The 12,707-nt window shown below is 34.9% G+C and overlaps 1 protein-coding gene across 4 annotated transcripts in view; it reads left to right on the top strand.

Annotated features, from left to right (window-relative positions):
* NAA25 (N-alpha-acetyltransferase 25, NatB auxiliary subunit) overlaps window positions 1-12,707 on the top strand; it is a 60,948-nt gene that overhangs the window by 19,990 nt on the left and 28,251 nt on the right. For all 4 annotated transcript variants that reach the window (XM_063085252.1, XM_063085257.1, XM_063085249.1 and 1 more), the window contains 6 exons: window positions 234-341; window positions 725-803; window positions 1,823-1,934; window positions 2,555-2,644; window positions 3,761-3,930; window positions 6,307-6,419. In XM_063085252.1, the coding sequence (XP_062941322.1) occupies window positions 234-341; window positions 725-803; window positions 1,823-1,934; window positions 2,555-2,644; window positions 3,761-3,930; window positions 6,307-6,419 (672 nt within the window). The remainder of the gene's footprint in view (window positions 1-233; window positions 342-724; window positions 804-1,822; window positions 1,935-2,554; window positions 2,645-3,760; window positions 3,931-6,306; window positions 6,420-12,707) is intronic.

Below are 12,707 nucleotides of genomic sequence, written 5' to 3'. Positions count from 1 at the left end.
ATAAATAAAAGGAGTTGCCGTTTCCTTTCTAATATATGAACATCTCAAAAAGATATCTGAAAGGCTTTCTTCAAACACCCGATGATACCCTTTATATATAATAAACAATATAGGCATACTCCCTCTTTAACTTATGTAAAAGTTATGTCATATTGTGGAAGCTCAGTATTTCAAGAATGCATAGGATGATGAATCTTGAAATTAGAATGAAACCTTTATTTTTCCTCTTCTAGTCTATATCGGCACAGGATGAAAACCTCTCAAAAACAATGTTTCTGCCTCTTGCTGAGAGAATGGTAGAAAAAATGGTAAAAGAGGACAAGATAGAGGCCGAGGCGGAAGTGAGTAATTTAAGTCCTACTTTTGTGTTTTCATGGTTTGGTAGTGCTACAGTATTATGTTACAATATTATGAACTGTTGCTTTATTCCAGTTCCATAGCTGGATCCTCAGTCTTGGCCTTTGTGTAAGTGTGAAGCTTTGGAAGCCCTCAGCTTAAGTGCAGTGAACATTGAACTGTTTCCAGCAAGTACTTTAGGCTGAGATGTACATAGGCAGGGGAAATACTGTCATCTGATTCTTACTGTCATTTGCATCTCATTTGAAGATAGTATTTGTTTCTATTTAAATAACTTTTTAACTATCTGTTAGATAGTTAAATAATAGATAACTATCTGTTCATTATTGAAAAGTTTCAATGGTTGCACTTCTTGTTTTTTCTATAGGTTGAACTTTATTATATGATCCTGGAACGTTTAGGAAAGTACCAGGAAGCCTTGGATGTCATCAGAGGGAAATTAGGAGGTAAATTTTAAAGTTTTCTTAAAGTTTTTTTTTTCGTTTAAACATGAATTTATTGTGGAAAATTTCTCATACAGAAACGTAAAGATATAAAGACATAAAAAATTCACTTGTGATCATTTTGTTATATTCTTCCAGACTTAACTGTATGTTGTAAATTTTTTTTTTAATATTTTTTAATTGAAAATAATTCATAGATTCAGAAAATTCAAGGAGTGTGAGAGATTATGCCCTAGATCTCCAACTCCCTGCCCCCTAGGTTCTCCTCCAGTTACTTTTTCTTTATGTCCTTCTAATGATGTATCTTCCCCCCTTTCTCTCCCTTTTCCTTTTTTTTGAAAACCACAAATGAGAACATACTGTTCCTAGATCACAGAGTAATCTTATTTCGTTAGCACAATGTTTTTATTTTTAAAAAATTTTCTGTAAAATTAAAAAATATGAATGTTAATGCCTTTGGCCAGTTTGTACTTTGTAGATACAAACATTCTTTGTGTACCTGCCTGTCCTAGGAAGGCTTTTGAGTTTGTGATCTCTGCTTTGCATACTGTTATACCCATTGTTTATTTTTTTAACTTAATAATGTGTCTTAGAGATATAGTTCACCACCTCACTTTCTTTAATGACTGCCCAGGGTTCTATAGTATAAAGTAGGCAATTTGCTTAAATAGTTCTTGATGGATATTTAGTCCAAAAGGCACTTAAATTTATTGGTCCCTAGATGCTGTTGGGGTTTTCTAAGTATATCCCACATACTAGATCCTCCACCCATTATATTCTAGGTCCTTATATCTTACAGAGAAAATTATTATAAAAATTTTCATTTTAATAAATTTAAATATCCTTTTTTCATTTTAGCAAAATAATCCTTAATAAGATAGTAATTTGTATCTAATAGTGTTCCCATTTTCTAAGAGAATGAATAAGAAAATTTAACATTTTCCTTCTTGTGGTTGGACTTTATTCTGATTTTTGAGCAGAAATGAAACCAGCTTACCAACTTTTATAACTTTTAATTGTAGAGAAGTTAACAAGTGAGATTCAGAGTCGGGAAAATAAATGCATGGCTATGTACAAGAAGCTGAGCAGGTGGCCAGAGTGCAATGCCCTTTCCAGGCGCCTCTTACTGAAAAAGTGAGTAGATGCTTTATTTCGTACTATGAGATTGTAGTGAGGCTTTAAGGCTTCACTATTAATTTTGTGTGTGTGCGCGTGTGTTTGTGTATTTTGAGATTTCTGGGCGTAAAGTATTCTTTTAGTAGTTGTGTCCTGAATGTTTTCAGTGAGCCTTTGTCTTTCAGTAAAGAGGTATAATGGTACTTATGCCACCATGGTGCTGAATACTATGTCTTGAGAATGAATGCTGGAAATCATTAATTTCTCAAATTCAATATTGGCCTAAAAGAGAGAGGCTTCCTTCCTCCCTACAACAATGCCACCTCTCCCATACCCCCCACCTGCCCACCCTCACTCAGAAAGTGCTTATATGGGGAGTTTTTTGTTAAGAATATTAGTTTTCTAGGCCTGGCCATTTTATTGAAGGAAAGATTAATGTTTTAACAGTTTTTTACTTTGAAAATGCCTTTGGAGTGCTGTTCTTTTAGGGCTGCAGAGGAAACCCGGGGGGAGGGGTGGGCCACTTCTAATACACACTAAAATATAACTTAGAAAATAAGTTGCATGTCATGGTTCCTAAGGCAGATTTGTCACAACTTGGGTTTAATCCTGTGTGCATCATTCAATCTGATTTTTAGCTCAGATGACTGGCAGTTCTATTTGACTTATTTCGATTCTGTCTTTCGACTGATTGAAGAGTCCTGGACTCCTCCTGCTGAAGGTGAACAGTAAGTTGTCTTCTTTCCTGAATTACAATGGCACTTTTTAATATGTTGTAGCAAAAGGATTTCATTGTAAGCCAACCGAATTCTTTTTCTTTCTCAATAATATATTCCTTTCAAAGTAAAATTTTTCCCATTTTTTAAGTTATAAAATAAATGTATTTATTGTAAAAATCCTAGTGCAGAAACATGTTATGTTTTAGTTCCCAGTTATTCTACCATTCTAGAAAGTAACTCATGATAACAGTTTGGTGTCTTTTTTTCTCAAGGTTTATTTCTATTTATATGCTAACATAATTATTCTTATTATTCAACATAAAAATTGAATTGTCTTAGATATAATGGGTTTGTAACTTGGTGTTTTTCCTGTTAAAATATATCTTTGGCATCTTTTCATATATAGGTCTGTTTCATTCTTTTTACTGGCTTAGAGATGCACCATAATTAATTGAACCTCTTTCCTATTAATAACACTTTTTTTTCCCTTTTTTTCTTTGTCCCTTTTTCTTTGGGTGTTATAGACAATACTGTGATAAACATAAATGGGATCTTTTAAAAAGTGAATGTAGAAACAAGATTTTAAAATACCAATTATGGGGCCGGCATGTGGCTCACTCGGGAGAGTGTGGTGCTGATAACACCAAGGCCCTGGGTTCGGATCCCATATAGCGATGGCCAGTTAGCTCACTGGGTGAGCATGGTGCTGACAACACCAAGTCAAGGGTTAAGATCCCCTTACCGGTCATCTTTTAAAAAAATAAAATAAAATAAAATGCCAATTATGAGCTGATGCTTCATAATATTAAGTCATCTAATTTTTGTCAGCCTTCATTCTTCAAGCAAAGTAAAATTTACTTACGTTTTTACTAGGCAATATTTTATGTATACAAAATTATCCATTTTTTTCTAGAAAGTAGTAGAGGTGGTTAGTCGCTTTGTAGTAATTAAGTGCCAAAACTGGGAGTCATTTTATAACATGTTATCTGTTAGAATATGCTCATAGTTCTCTTTTATTCCCATTTTTAAATTTAATTTGTTTCTTAAAATCAATTTGGCTTGGCTTTAAGCTTTAGGAGGGACAGCAGAGGCAATGAAATGCTTTTTTCATGTGTTTATACCCAGCTCTTTAGAAGGAGATGTACATTATTCTGCAGAAGAAGCTGTGAAGTTTATAGAAGATCGAATAACAGAAGAATCTAAAAGTTCTCGCCGTCTCCGAGGACCACATCTAGCTAAATTGGAGCTGATTAGGCGTTTACGAAGTCAGGGTTGTAATGACGAGTACAAACTGGGTAAGAACCTATACTATATTTGGGAACTCTCAAGAGATACAGGGATGCCCCCAATACCCAAGTGCAATATTCATTATCTGGGGCCTGTAGTGGCAAAGTTGCATTTGGGAAGCAAATGTCTTCATAACCTGAAAATATTTGCCAATGAATGGATCACTTATAAAATTAGTCCTCAATCACATATTTGACGTGGCTTAACATTAGCATTTCTCCATATTCCATCAGAGTCTATGTCAGACATTCTCTTGCTGACTCAACAATAAAGTCAAAATCAATTTCAAAGTAAAATTGCTGGTTTTATAAAAGTTTCAGGATTTCATGAAGTGGATGAAAGTTTTCTTGAAAATCTGCTCCACACACTCACAAAGCCATTGACAAAAGAATATCTGGCAGGATTAGAGCCGTTAGCAGCTAAAGGGAAACTTTATAAGGATAATGACAAGATGAGAGAAAAGAATGATATGGATAGGAAAGCATTAAAGAGGCCTTCAGGAAATTTGATGAAGCCCTTAGATGTTTTCATAAAATGGTTCTTTGTGATCTTACTGCACCAGAAGGGAAGGATGTCATATTGTGCTAGTTCATAATTTTGTTGGAAAAATGACACTCCCCTCAACAACAACAACAAAAAAAAGCAGTAATTCTTTGCTCATGCTAAGAATTAGCTTACAGTTTTAGTTGTACCCTAAATTTTGTTAGATTTAAGATAATAAGCTCTCTCAATTTTTCAGCTTCATTTTTATTTTTTTTAATTTTTTTAATAAAATAAATAATATTTAATTTAAACTTTGAAATAATCCAAACATCCAGAAAAATTTGAAGAATATAATAAATATCCATATACCCATGTTATGGATATATTTGAAGCCCTCATTCATTTTGCTCTCTTTTTTTTTTTTTGCTGTTTTAATATTTATTTATTTTTTAATTTTATTTTGTCGATATACATTGTGTCAGCTTCATTTTTAAAGAGAAAGCTCTAAAGAAACCATTTTTTCCTCTTTGTCATTGTGAAAGTTTGGTCCTCATTAAAAGTTGATTAACTTTAAGAGGGCTTTTTGGGGACCAGTGTCCTGGGATAATGAGCACCAACGATATTTAAAATCTGCCCTAGAACATCCCTGTTCATTTTAATGATCTAATTAATACTCTTGGCAGCTCATTCTAAAATTAACTGTGGACTTCTCTTAGTGATTCCCTTTGCAGATTACTCACAACCAATTTTGAATTCCAAGTTTTGACTTCTTTCTTTGGGTCTGCTTCAGCAATCTCAGTCTCTGCTAGTTCCAGAATTGCAAATGAAAATTTTCATGTGACTTTCAGCAAAATATTGTTAAAATGGATTCTAAAGAATTGCTTTTTCCCCAAGCTGGATATAAACGTGTTGGGTCAGCCTTGATACTTATTTTATCCATACTCTATCTTTCTCTTCCCACTCAGCCTGTATCTTACAAATCTGTGAATTTGTCTAGTCTACACACAAAAATTTTTTGCCAGACCAGTGAGTGATTCTTAATCTCTCTTGGATCACAGAGTCCTCTGAAAATCTGATTAAAGCCATGGACCTCTCTTCCCAGAAAAATGTGAACAGGAACCAAGACCTAAAATCTTAAGGAGACCCTGGATTAAAAATTCCTACTTCTGTGCTGGCCAGTTAGCTCTGCTGGTGAGAGCATAGCCATAATTATAACACCATGGTCATGGGTTTGGATCCCATACTGGCCAGCTGCCCCCCCCCCCAAAAAAAAGTCCTGTTTCTTAAATATCATATCTATTTGAGAGCATTTTATTTTTAATTTTTATTGCGAGGAAAAATGAACTGGTAGTTTTTGGTATATAAAGGTTTAAATTTAATGTTTGTGGGCTGGCCAGTTAGCTCAGTTGCTTAGAGCACCACCTTAACACCAAGGTCAAGAGTTCAGATTCCTGTACCAGCGGCTGCCAAAGAAAACAAAGCAAAATAATTTTAATGTTTGCATATAATTTGGAGGGGTGGTTGCTGGCCAGTATGGGGATACAAACTCTTGACCTTGGTGTTATCAACTAACTGTGCTAACCAGCCAGCCCTGCATATAAATTTGTCTTTATTTAAATTTTAATTTAATGGAAAACTTTTTAGCTATTTAAATTTAAACTGAATGAAAAGCTTCACATTTCCTAAGTTGTAATAACAGGTAAACTGAGTTTGTAAGATTCAACTTTTGTAAAAAGTATTTATTTTTAAACTGCAAGCTGTCTTTCAGCTCTCATTCTTTCTCTTCAAGCAAGTTTTTAATTTTTTGAAATACTGTTTTCAAATTAGACCTCTCATTTAGATTGGAGATTGCTTTTGTCCATGAATAATTTAATGAGTTTTTTTTTTTTTCCTTCTTTTAGGTGATCCAGAAGAATTAATGTTCCAGTATTTTAAAAAGTTTGGGGATAAACCTTGTTGTTTTACAGACCTTAAGGTGTTTGTTGACCTCTTGCCTACTACACAGTGTACAAAAGTAAGTACTGTTTAGAATTCTTTTGAGTGCCTCTAATTTATTGAAACTTGGTTAAGTGTTTGGGTTCCCTTTCTAAAATGTGTGGGAGTGATGAACATGAGATTTCATGATAACTACCTTGTCACGCTAAGAACTTTAGATACTGTCACATCAAAGGCATGATTTCTTATTAAGTTAAGCCACAATGGGAATAAATCCCTGGCAGATGATTGGATTTTCCTTTTTTTAAAAAATTTTTAATTCTGTTTTGAGATAGTAGTTTTACATGTAGTTGAAAGAAATAACACAGAGATCCCATGTACCCTTCATCCATTTTGCCTCTGGCAACATCTTGCATAACTATAGTGTAATAACATAATTAGGAAATTGATGTTGATACAATTCCCCTGATCTTATTCAGATTTCACCAGTTTTATATGCATTCATTGATGTGTATATGTGTGTGGTGTATGTGTATTTAGTGCAGTATGTACTACACATGGATTTGTGTGACCACCAGCATAATCAAGATACAGAACAGTTCCACCACCAGAATCCCACATGCTACCCTTTTATACCCAAGCCACTTCCCTACACCTCCACCTCCCCCATCTCTATCTCTGTACAACTACTAATTAATATATTTTCCATTTTTATCATTTTGTCATTTTAAGAATGTTATATAGATAGAATCATACTATGTATAACCTTTTGAGATTTTTTTTTTTTTCACTCAGTGTCATTTCCTGGAGAGTCATCCTCATTGTTGCATGTATCAATAGTTCATTTCTTTTTTACTGCTGAATAGTATTCCATGGGATGAATGTACCACTGTTTCTTTAACCAGTCATCTGTTGAAGGACATCTGGGTATTTCCAGTTTGGGGCTATTACAAATAAAGCTGCTATGAACATTTATGTGCAGGTTTTTTTGTGTGAACATAAGTCTTCATTTCTCTGGGAAAAATGCCCAGTAGTACAATTGCTGGGTCTTATAGTAGCTGCGTGTTTAGTTTTATATGAAATGGCCAAGCTGTTTTCCATTTTAAATTCCTGCTAGCAATGTATGAATGATCCAGTTTCTCTGCATCCTCACCAACATTTAGTGTTGTCACTATTTTTTATTTTAGCCATTGTGATACGTGTGTAATGTTATTTCATATGTTTATTTGCCATCTGTATATCCTCTTCAGTGAAATGTCTGTGTCTTTTGCCCATTTTCTAATTTATTTGCTTTTTGATTTTTACTGTTGACTTTCTAGAGTTCTTTATAAATTCTAGAAACAAGTCTTGGTGGATATGTGGTTTCAAATATTTTCTTCCAGTCTGTAGCTTGTCTTTTCTTTCTCTTAACAAGGTCCTTTGCAGCACAAAGTTTTACATTTTGATGAAGTCTAGTCCTTTCAATGTCTTATCTCTAATAAGCTGAAAACTACAACATTTAATCACTAATTGTTTCAAACCATGATTTATTCCTGCTGAAGCAGTCTGAAACTCAAAAGCCTTAGAGATTTTTTTTTTAAATGAACTTTATTTTGAAATAATTTTAGATTTATAGAAAAGTTGCAAAGATATTACAGAGAGCTACTGTATACCCTTTACATAGCTTCCCCTAATGTTAACATATTAAGCTACTGTGGTCAAAACTAAGAAACTGACATTGGTACATTACTGTTAATTAACCTCTAAATTTTATTAGGATTTCCTCAGTTTTTCCATTAAAGTCCTTTTTCTGTTCCAGAATCCAATCCAGGGTACCACATTGTATTTAATTGTCATGCATTTGGGAGTTCTTGATGTGAATGAACCAATGTAAATCAGTTATGTATCAGGATGGAGAACCATATTTTTAGACTTCTCATTCACAGCAACACGTATTGAATCAAATTGTTCACACATTGATGGGAACTTCATACCCCATTCCATGCTAAAGGTTTTTAGCACTTAGCCCAGAATTTCCTTGGTAATGGTAGTTGGAGTGCTCTACCCATGGGAAGAACAGTGTGCCTGCAGTGGGGTAGAGCACCATGTACATAAATAGTGTTGTTTGTAAAGAAAGTCAGTGACTTTGGTCCACTTTACTCATAAACGACTCTGTAATTAGTGAAGGTTGGATATCTTCCTTTTACAGGGCTGCCACCATCTGTTCTCCCAGAATGCCTTCTGTTGTCCCCATGCAGCATGAATGAAGTGCTTGGGAGCACAGTGGAGAGGACTAGAATATTCTTTTGGTGACCACATCTTGAGTCCAGAAGGGCTCAGTATTTTGTCAGATGTGAGGTGACACATCGAGGGTAGATGGAGCAGTTCATTGCCAAACTGAGAAGTAGCCAGTGGTCTCTATGGGGTTCTGAAATGACTCAACAGTCGAATTGGTTTAGTAGAGCTGTTCTTGGGATGCTGTGCCTACAGGGCTCAGGCCAAACACAGAAGTTTCTTGATAAATTGTAAGACACCCGGCAAAGAGAGTTATGGGTTGTAGGAAGATTTGAAAGCATATGAGAGAGAAAAGTCGTTGAGCAGAAGAGAGAATTTTGGTCTGGTGAAGACAGAGTGGTACTTCCTTTCACATATTTGAAAAGCTGTCTTGTAGATGAGGGAAGAGAACAGGGACCAGCAAGAAGTTTTTAGAGGGAATTGAGAATTTGTCTCAGTGAGAAAAAGATTTTTTTAGTATTCAGAATTCTCTAAAAATACAGTTTGTGAGCTTTGTGTTATTAGAGGGATTTAAGCAGAATCTAGATAACCATGTAGGAGGGATCCATTCAGTGTTTGTTGAACATATTATACATTAAGCCCTAAGACAGGGAACAACTGATCTTGTCTTACAGTGCTTGCCATCTTGTAAGTTGAAGCATCAAATGGTGGGGCTGCATTAGAGGAACATTTATGTTGCTGCCCAGAATCTAGTACTAGTAACTTTTTCTGTACAGCCCTACTTGATTGGTGTGTTTGAAAATCTTAGGTCATCTAATGGGTACATGAAAAAGTACTCAACATCACTAAGCATCAAGGAAATGCAAATCAAAACCACATTGAGATAACATCTCAGCCAGTTAGACTGGCTGTTATCAAAAAGACGTAGAATAGCAAATGATGGTGAGGATATGGAGAAAGGGAAACCCTTATATGCTGTTGGTGGGACTGTAAATTAGTGCAGCTAATACGGAAAACAGTATGGAGGCTTCTCAAACAACTGTAGGTAGAACTGCCATACAAGCCAGCAGTCCCACTATTAGATATATACCCAAAGGAATGGAAATCATCATGTTGAAGGGATACCTGCACTCCCGTGTTTATCACAGCTCTATTTACAATAACCAAGATATGGAACCAACTTAAATGTCCATTGATGGATGACTGAATAAGGAAAATGTGGTATACACAATGGAATACTACTGAGCCATAAAAAAGAATGGAATTCTCCCATTTGCAGCAACATGTATGAGATTGGAGAGAATTGTGTTAAGTGAAATAAGCCAGGCATAGAAAGACAAATACGACCTGTCCTTACTCATAAGTGAGAGCTAAAAAAATTAGTAAATAAATAAATAAGAAAGATGGAAAGAAAGAAATAACAATCACAATAATATACTGAACTTTCAAAAGGAGAGAACAGAACTGTGATTACTAGAGATGGGAAGAAGGGAGAGAGAGGGGAATTAGTGAGAAAATTGGTTACGTAAGGGTCACAAAGAACGATTATGTTTTGTGATGATGAATATGCGAATTATCCTGATTTGATCATCACATATTGTACACAGGTGTTCATATTCAACTCTGTACCCCACAAATATGTATAATCAATTATGTTTTTTCCATAAAAAAAAATTTAAAAGAAAATCTTATGTCATCTCATGTGACATCATATGGTAAGAATTATTTATTCAAAGGAACCCTACTGGAATACTAACGATAGTGTAATCATTGTTCTGTGAGACTAAGAATTTATTTTTTTTATTTTTCTTATGTGAGACTAAGAATTTAAAGCTGTTGCAATGCGTTTCATGATCCTATTCTATGTAGATTTTAATTGAGAGGTAATTTTGGTGTTACAACTTTTTAATTGTAGGGTGACTTCAATAACTAAAAATCCTGTCACTTGCAGCTATCTTTGTCAGAGGATTGCAAACTGTTCAAAGAGGTTCAAGCTGAGAACTGTTGAATGAATTATTAGCCAAATCTTTCTAATGTATGACTAGCCCGTAAGAGTGGGCCATTGAGTCCAGTTATCTTAAATTGGCTCACCCATGGTGATGTTTTAATTTTGGGTTTTTTGCTTTGGAGATTTTAGCTAAACAATAAAGTGGTTCTTAGTTTTTAAAGAAGCTTTTTGCACAGCAATAAAGCTATACAGATGAGAATAAAGCATGCATATATTGTTTCATAACAAAACTTGTTTGGAAGATTCTTTAGCATTCACTAAACATAACTAATATATAAAATGGCCTGGAAGAATAGAAGAGCTGCAGTAGAAACTATGCAGGCATTTAATTCAAAAATGAAAACCAGTGCTGCAGTTTGTTACAAATACAAAATAAATATCTGATCATAATAATTAAAATTAATATAATTGTAGACATTGAAGCAAAATTATTATGGATTTGAAACCGCATGATGAGTGAGATTTTAATTTTTAATTTATATCAAAAAAATATGTAATTGAAAAAGTCAAATAGTATCACAAGGCTTATTTTGAAAAATAAAGCTGCTCTTTGTTACTGTAGCTCTGCAGGTTCAAATCACTTTCAACTCTTAAGTTTCTTCTGTTATTTACTTCCATATTTCTAAATTATAGGTTTATATAGCAATTTGTTTATTTTGATACTTATAATCTTCATTTATTGGTGTCCTACTGTGAAGGTGATAATTTGGTTGTTTATAATATCTCACTTTTCCCCTTACATACTTTTCCCCCAATATAGTTCAGTCATTATACGTTATTTGTATTTTTATGACTGTAAATATTATTCACAGCTTAGCCACTTGGTATATGAAGATTACCTTTCTTGCAGAACTTACTTTCTCTTGGAGTTAATATTTTTTTGTTCCATTAACCCCAATCAATCAGACAGAACCATGAAAGAATAAAACTCTTCTTACTGTGATTTAAAACATGAGATGACATTCTCTCAGCTCTACCCCTTTAGAAATACTTTTCATAGAGCCTGTCTGCCACCATCTGCTTGAGGATTTATATATTTGGCTGATAGCATTCAGGGATTAGGCTTGGAGTAGGGAGAGGGGAGCTGGGGCTCTCATCATTGAATAAATAAATTTTCACTTTATACCCTGTTTTCAGCTATGCCTGCTATCCCTGAGGCTACATGTCTGGTTCAGGTTCTCTTTGGTATAAAACCCTAGGCTTCTGCTCTCACTTAGGAAGTTGATCTCTGTGAGCTTGGGAATTCTTTAGCAAATTTTATTTCAGTCCCATGGGCATCTTAGCTTTCAGTTACCTGGAGCCCTTAATTTCTGAGTGTGTAAGGTTCTTTGATTGGAAAATCTGAGTCTTCAAGGTTCTGTGATTGGAATAGGCTTGCTGTTTATTGGTGTCCTCCCAGTTGGCCCTGTAGGTTAGTTATTAATTACCACCTGCCCTTTTGCCTTTTTGTTGTTGTTGCAGCTGGCAGGTATGGGCATCCCAACCCTTGACCCATTCTGCTTTTTATCTTTTGAAATCTTGATGTTTTTTATTTGCCATCACCTCTTCACATATTTTTTTTCCCCTGGCAGCTGGCCTATGTAGGGATTGAACCCTGGACCTTGGTGTTATCAGCACCGCACTATAACCAACTGAGCTAACTGGCCAGCCCCTCTTCACATTTTTTTCTTTTCCTTTTGGCTGTTGGCCAGTAACAGGATCTGAACCCATGGGTTGGTGTTTTAGCGCTGCACTTTAAATAAAGTGAGCTAATCAGCCAGCCTTCCTCTTCACATATGCTTGATCTTTGTGGGGTTATTCCTTTTTTATTCCTTATTTGCATCTTAATAGGGTTTTAGAAGTGAGCAAAAATAAGCATGTGTTTAATAAATATATAACTGGAACTGGTGTGTGGTTTTTTTATTTCTTTAATACTTAACCAAATGAAGAATTAAAAACATTTTAAGGCAAGATGTTATCATTGGGAGAAACTGGATGAATAGTACACAGGCTCTCTTGTGTTATTTTTTACAACTAAATGTGAATCTATAATTATCTCAAAATAAAAAGTTTAGTTAAAAAAATTTGGGCCAGCCCCGTGGCACACTCGGGAGGGTGCAGCGCTGGGAGCGCAGCGCCACTCCCGCTGCGGGTTCAGATCCTGTA

Source organism: Cynocephalus volans, chromosome 2 (genome assembly GCF_027409185.1).
Source record: "Cynocephalus volans isolate mCynVol1 chromosome 2, mCynVol1.pri, whole genome shotgun sequence".
Classification (NCBI taxonomy): Eukaryota; Metazoa; Chordata; class Mammalia; order Dermoptera; family Cynocephalidae; genus Cynocephalus; species Cynocephalus volans.
This window is presented reverse-complemented; position numbering and strand designations above follow the sequence as displayed.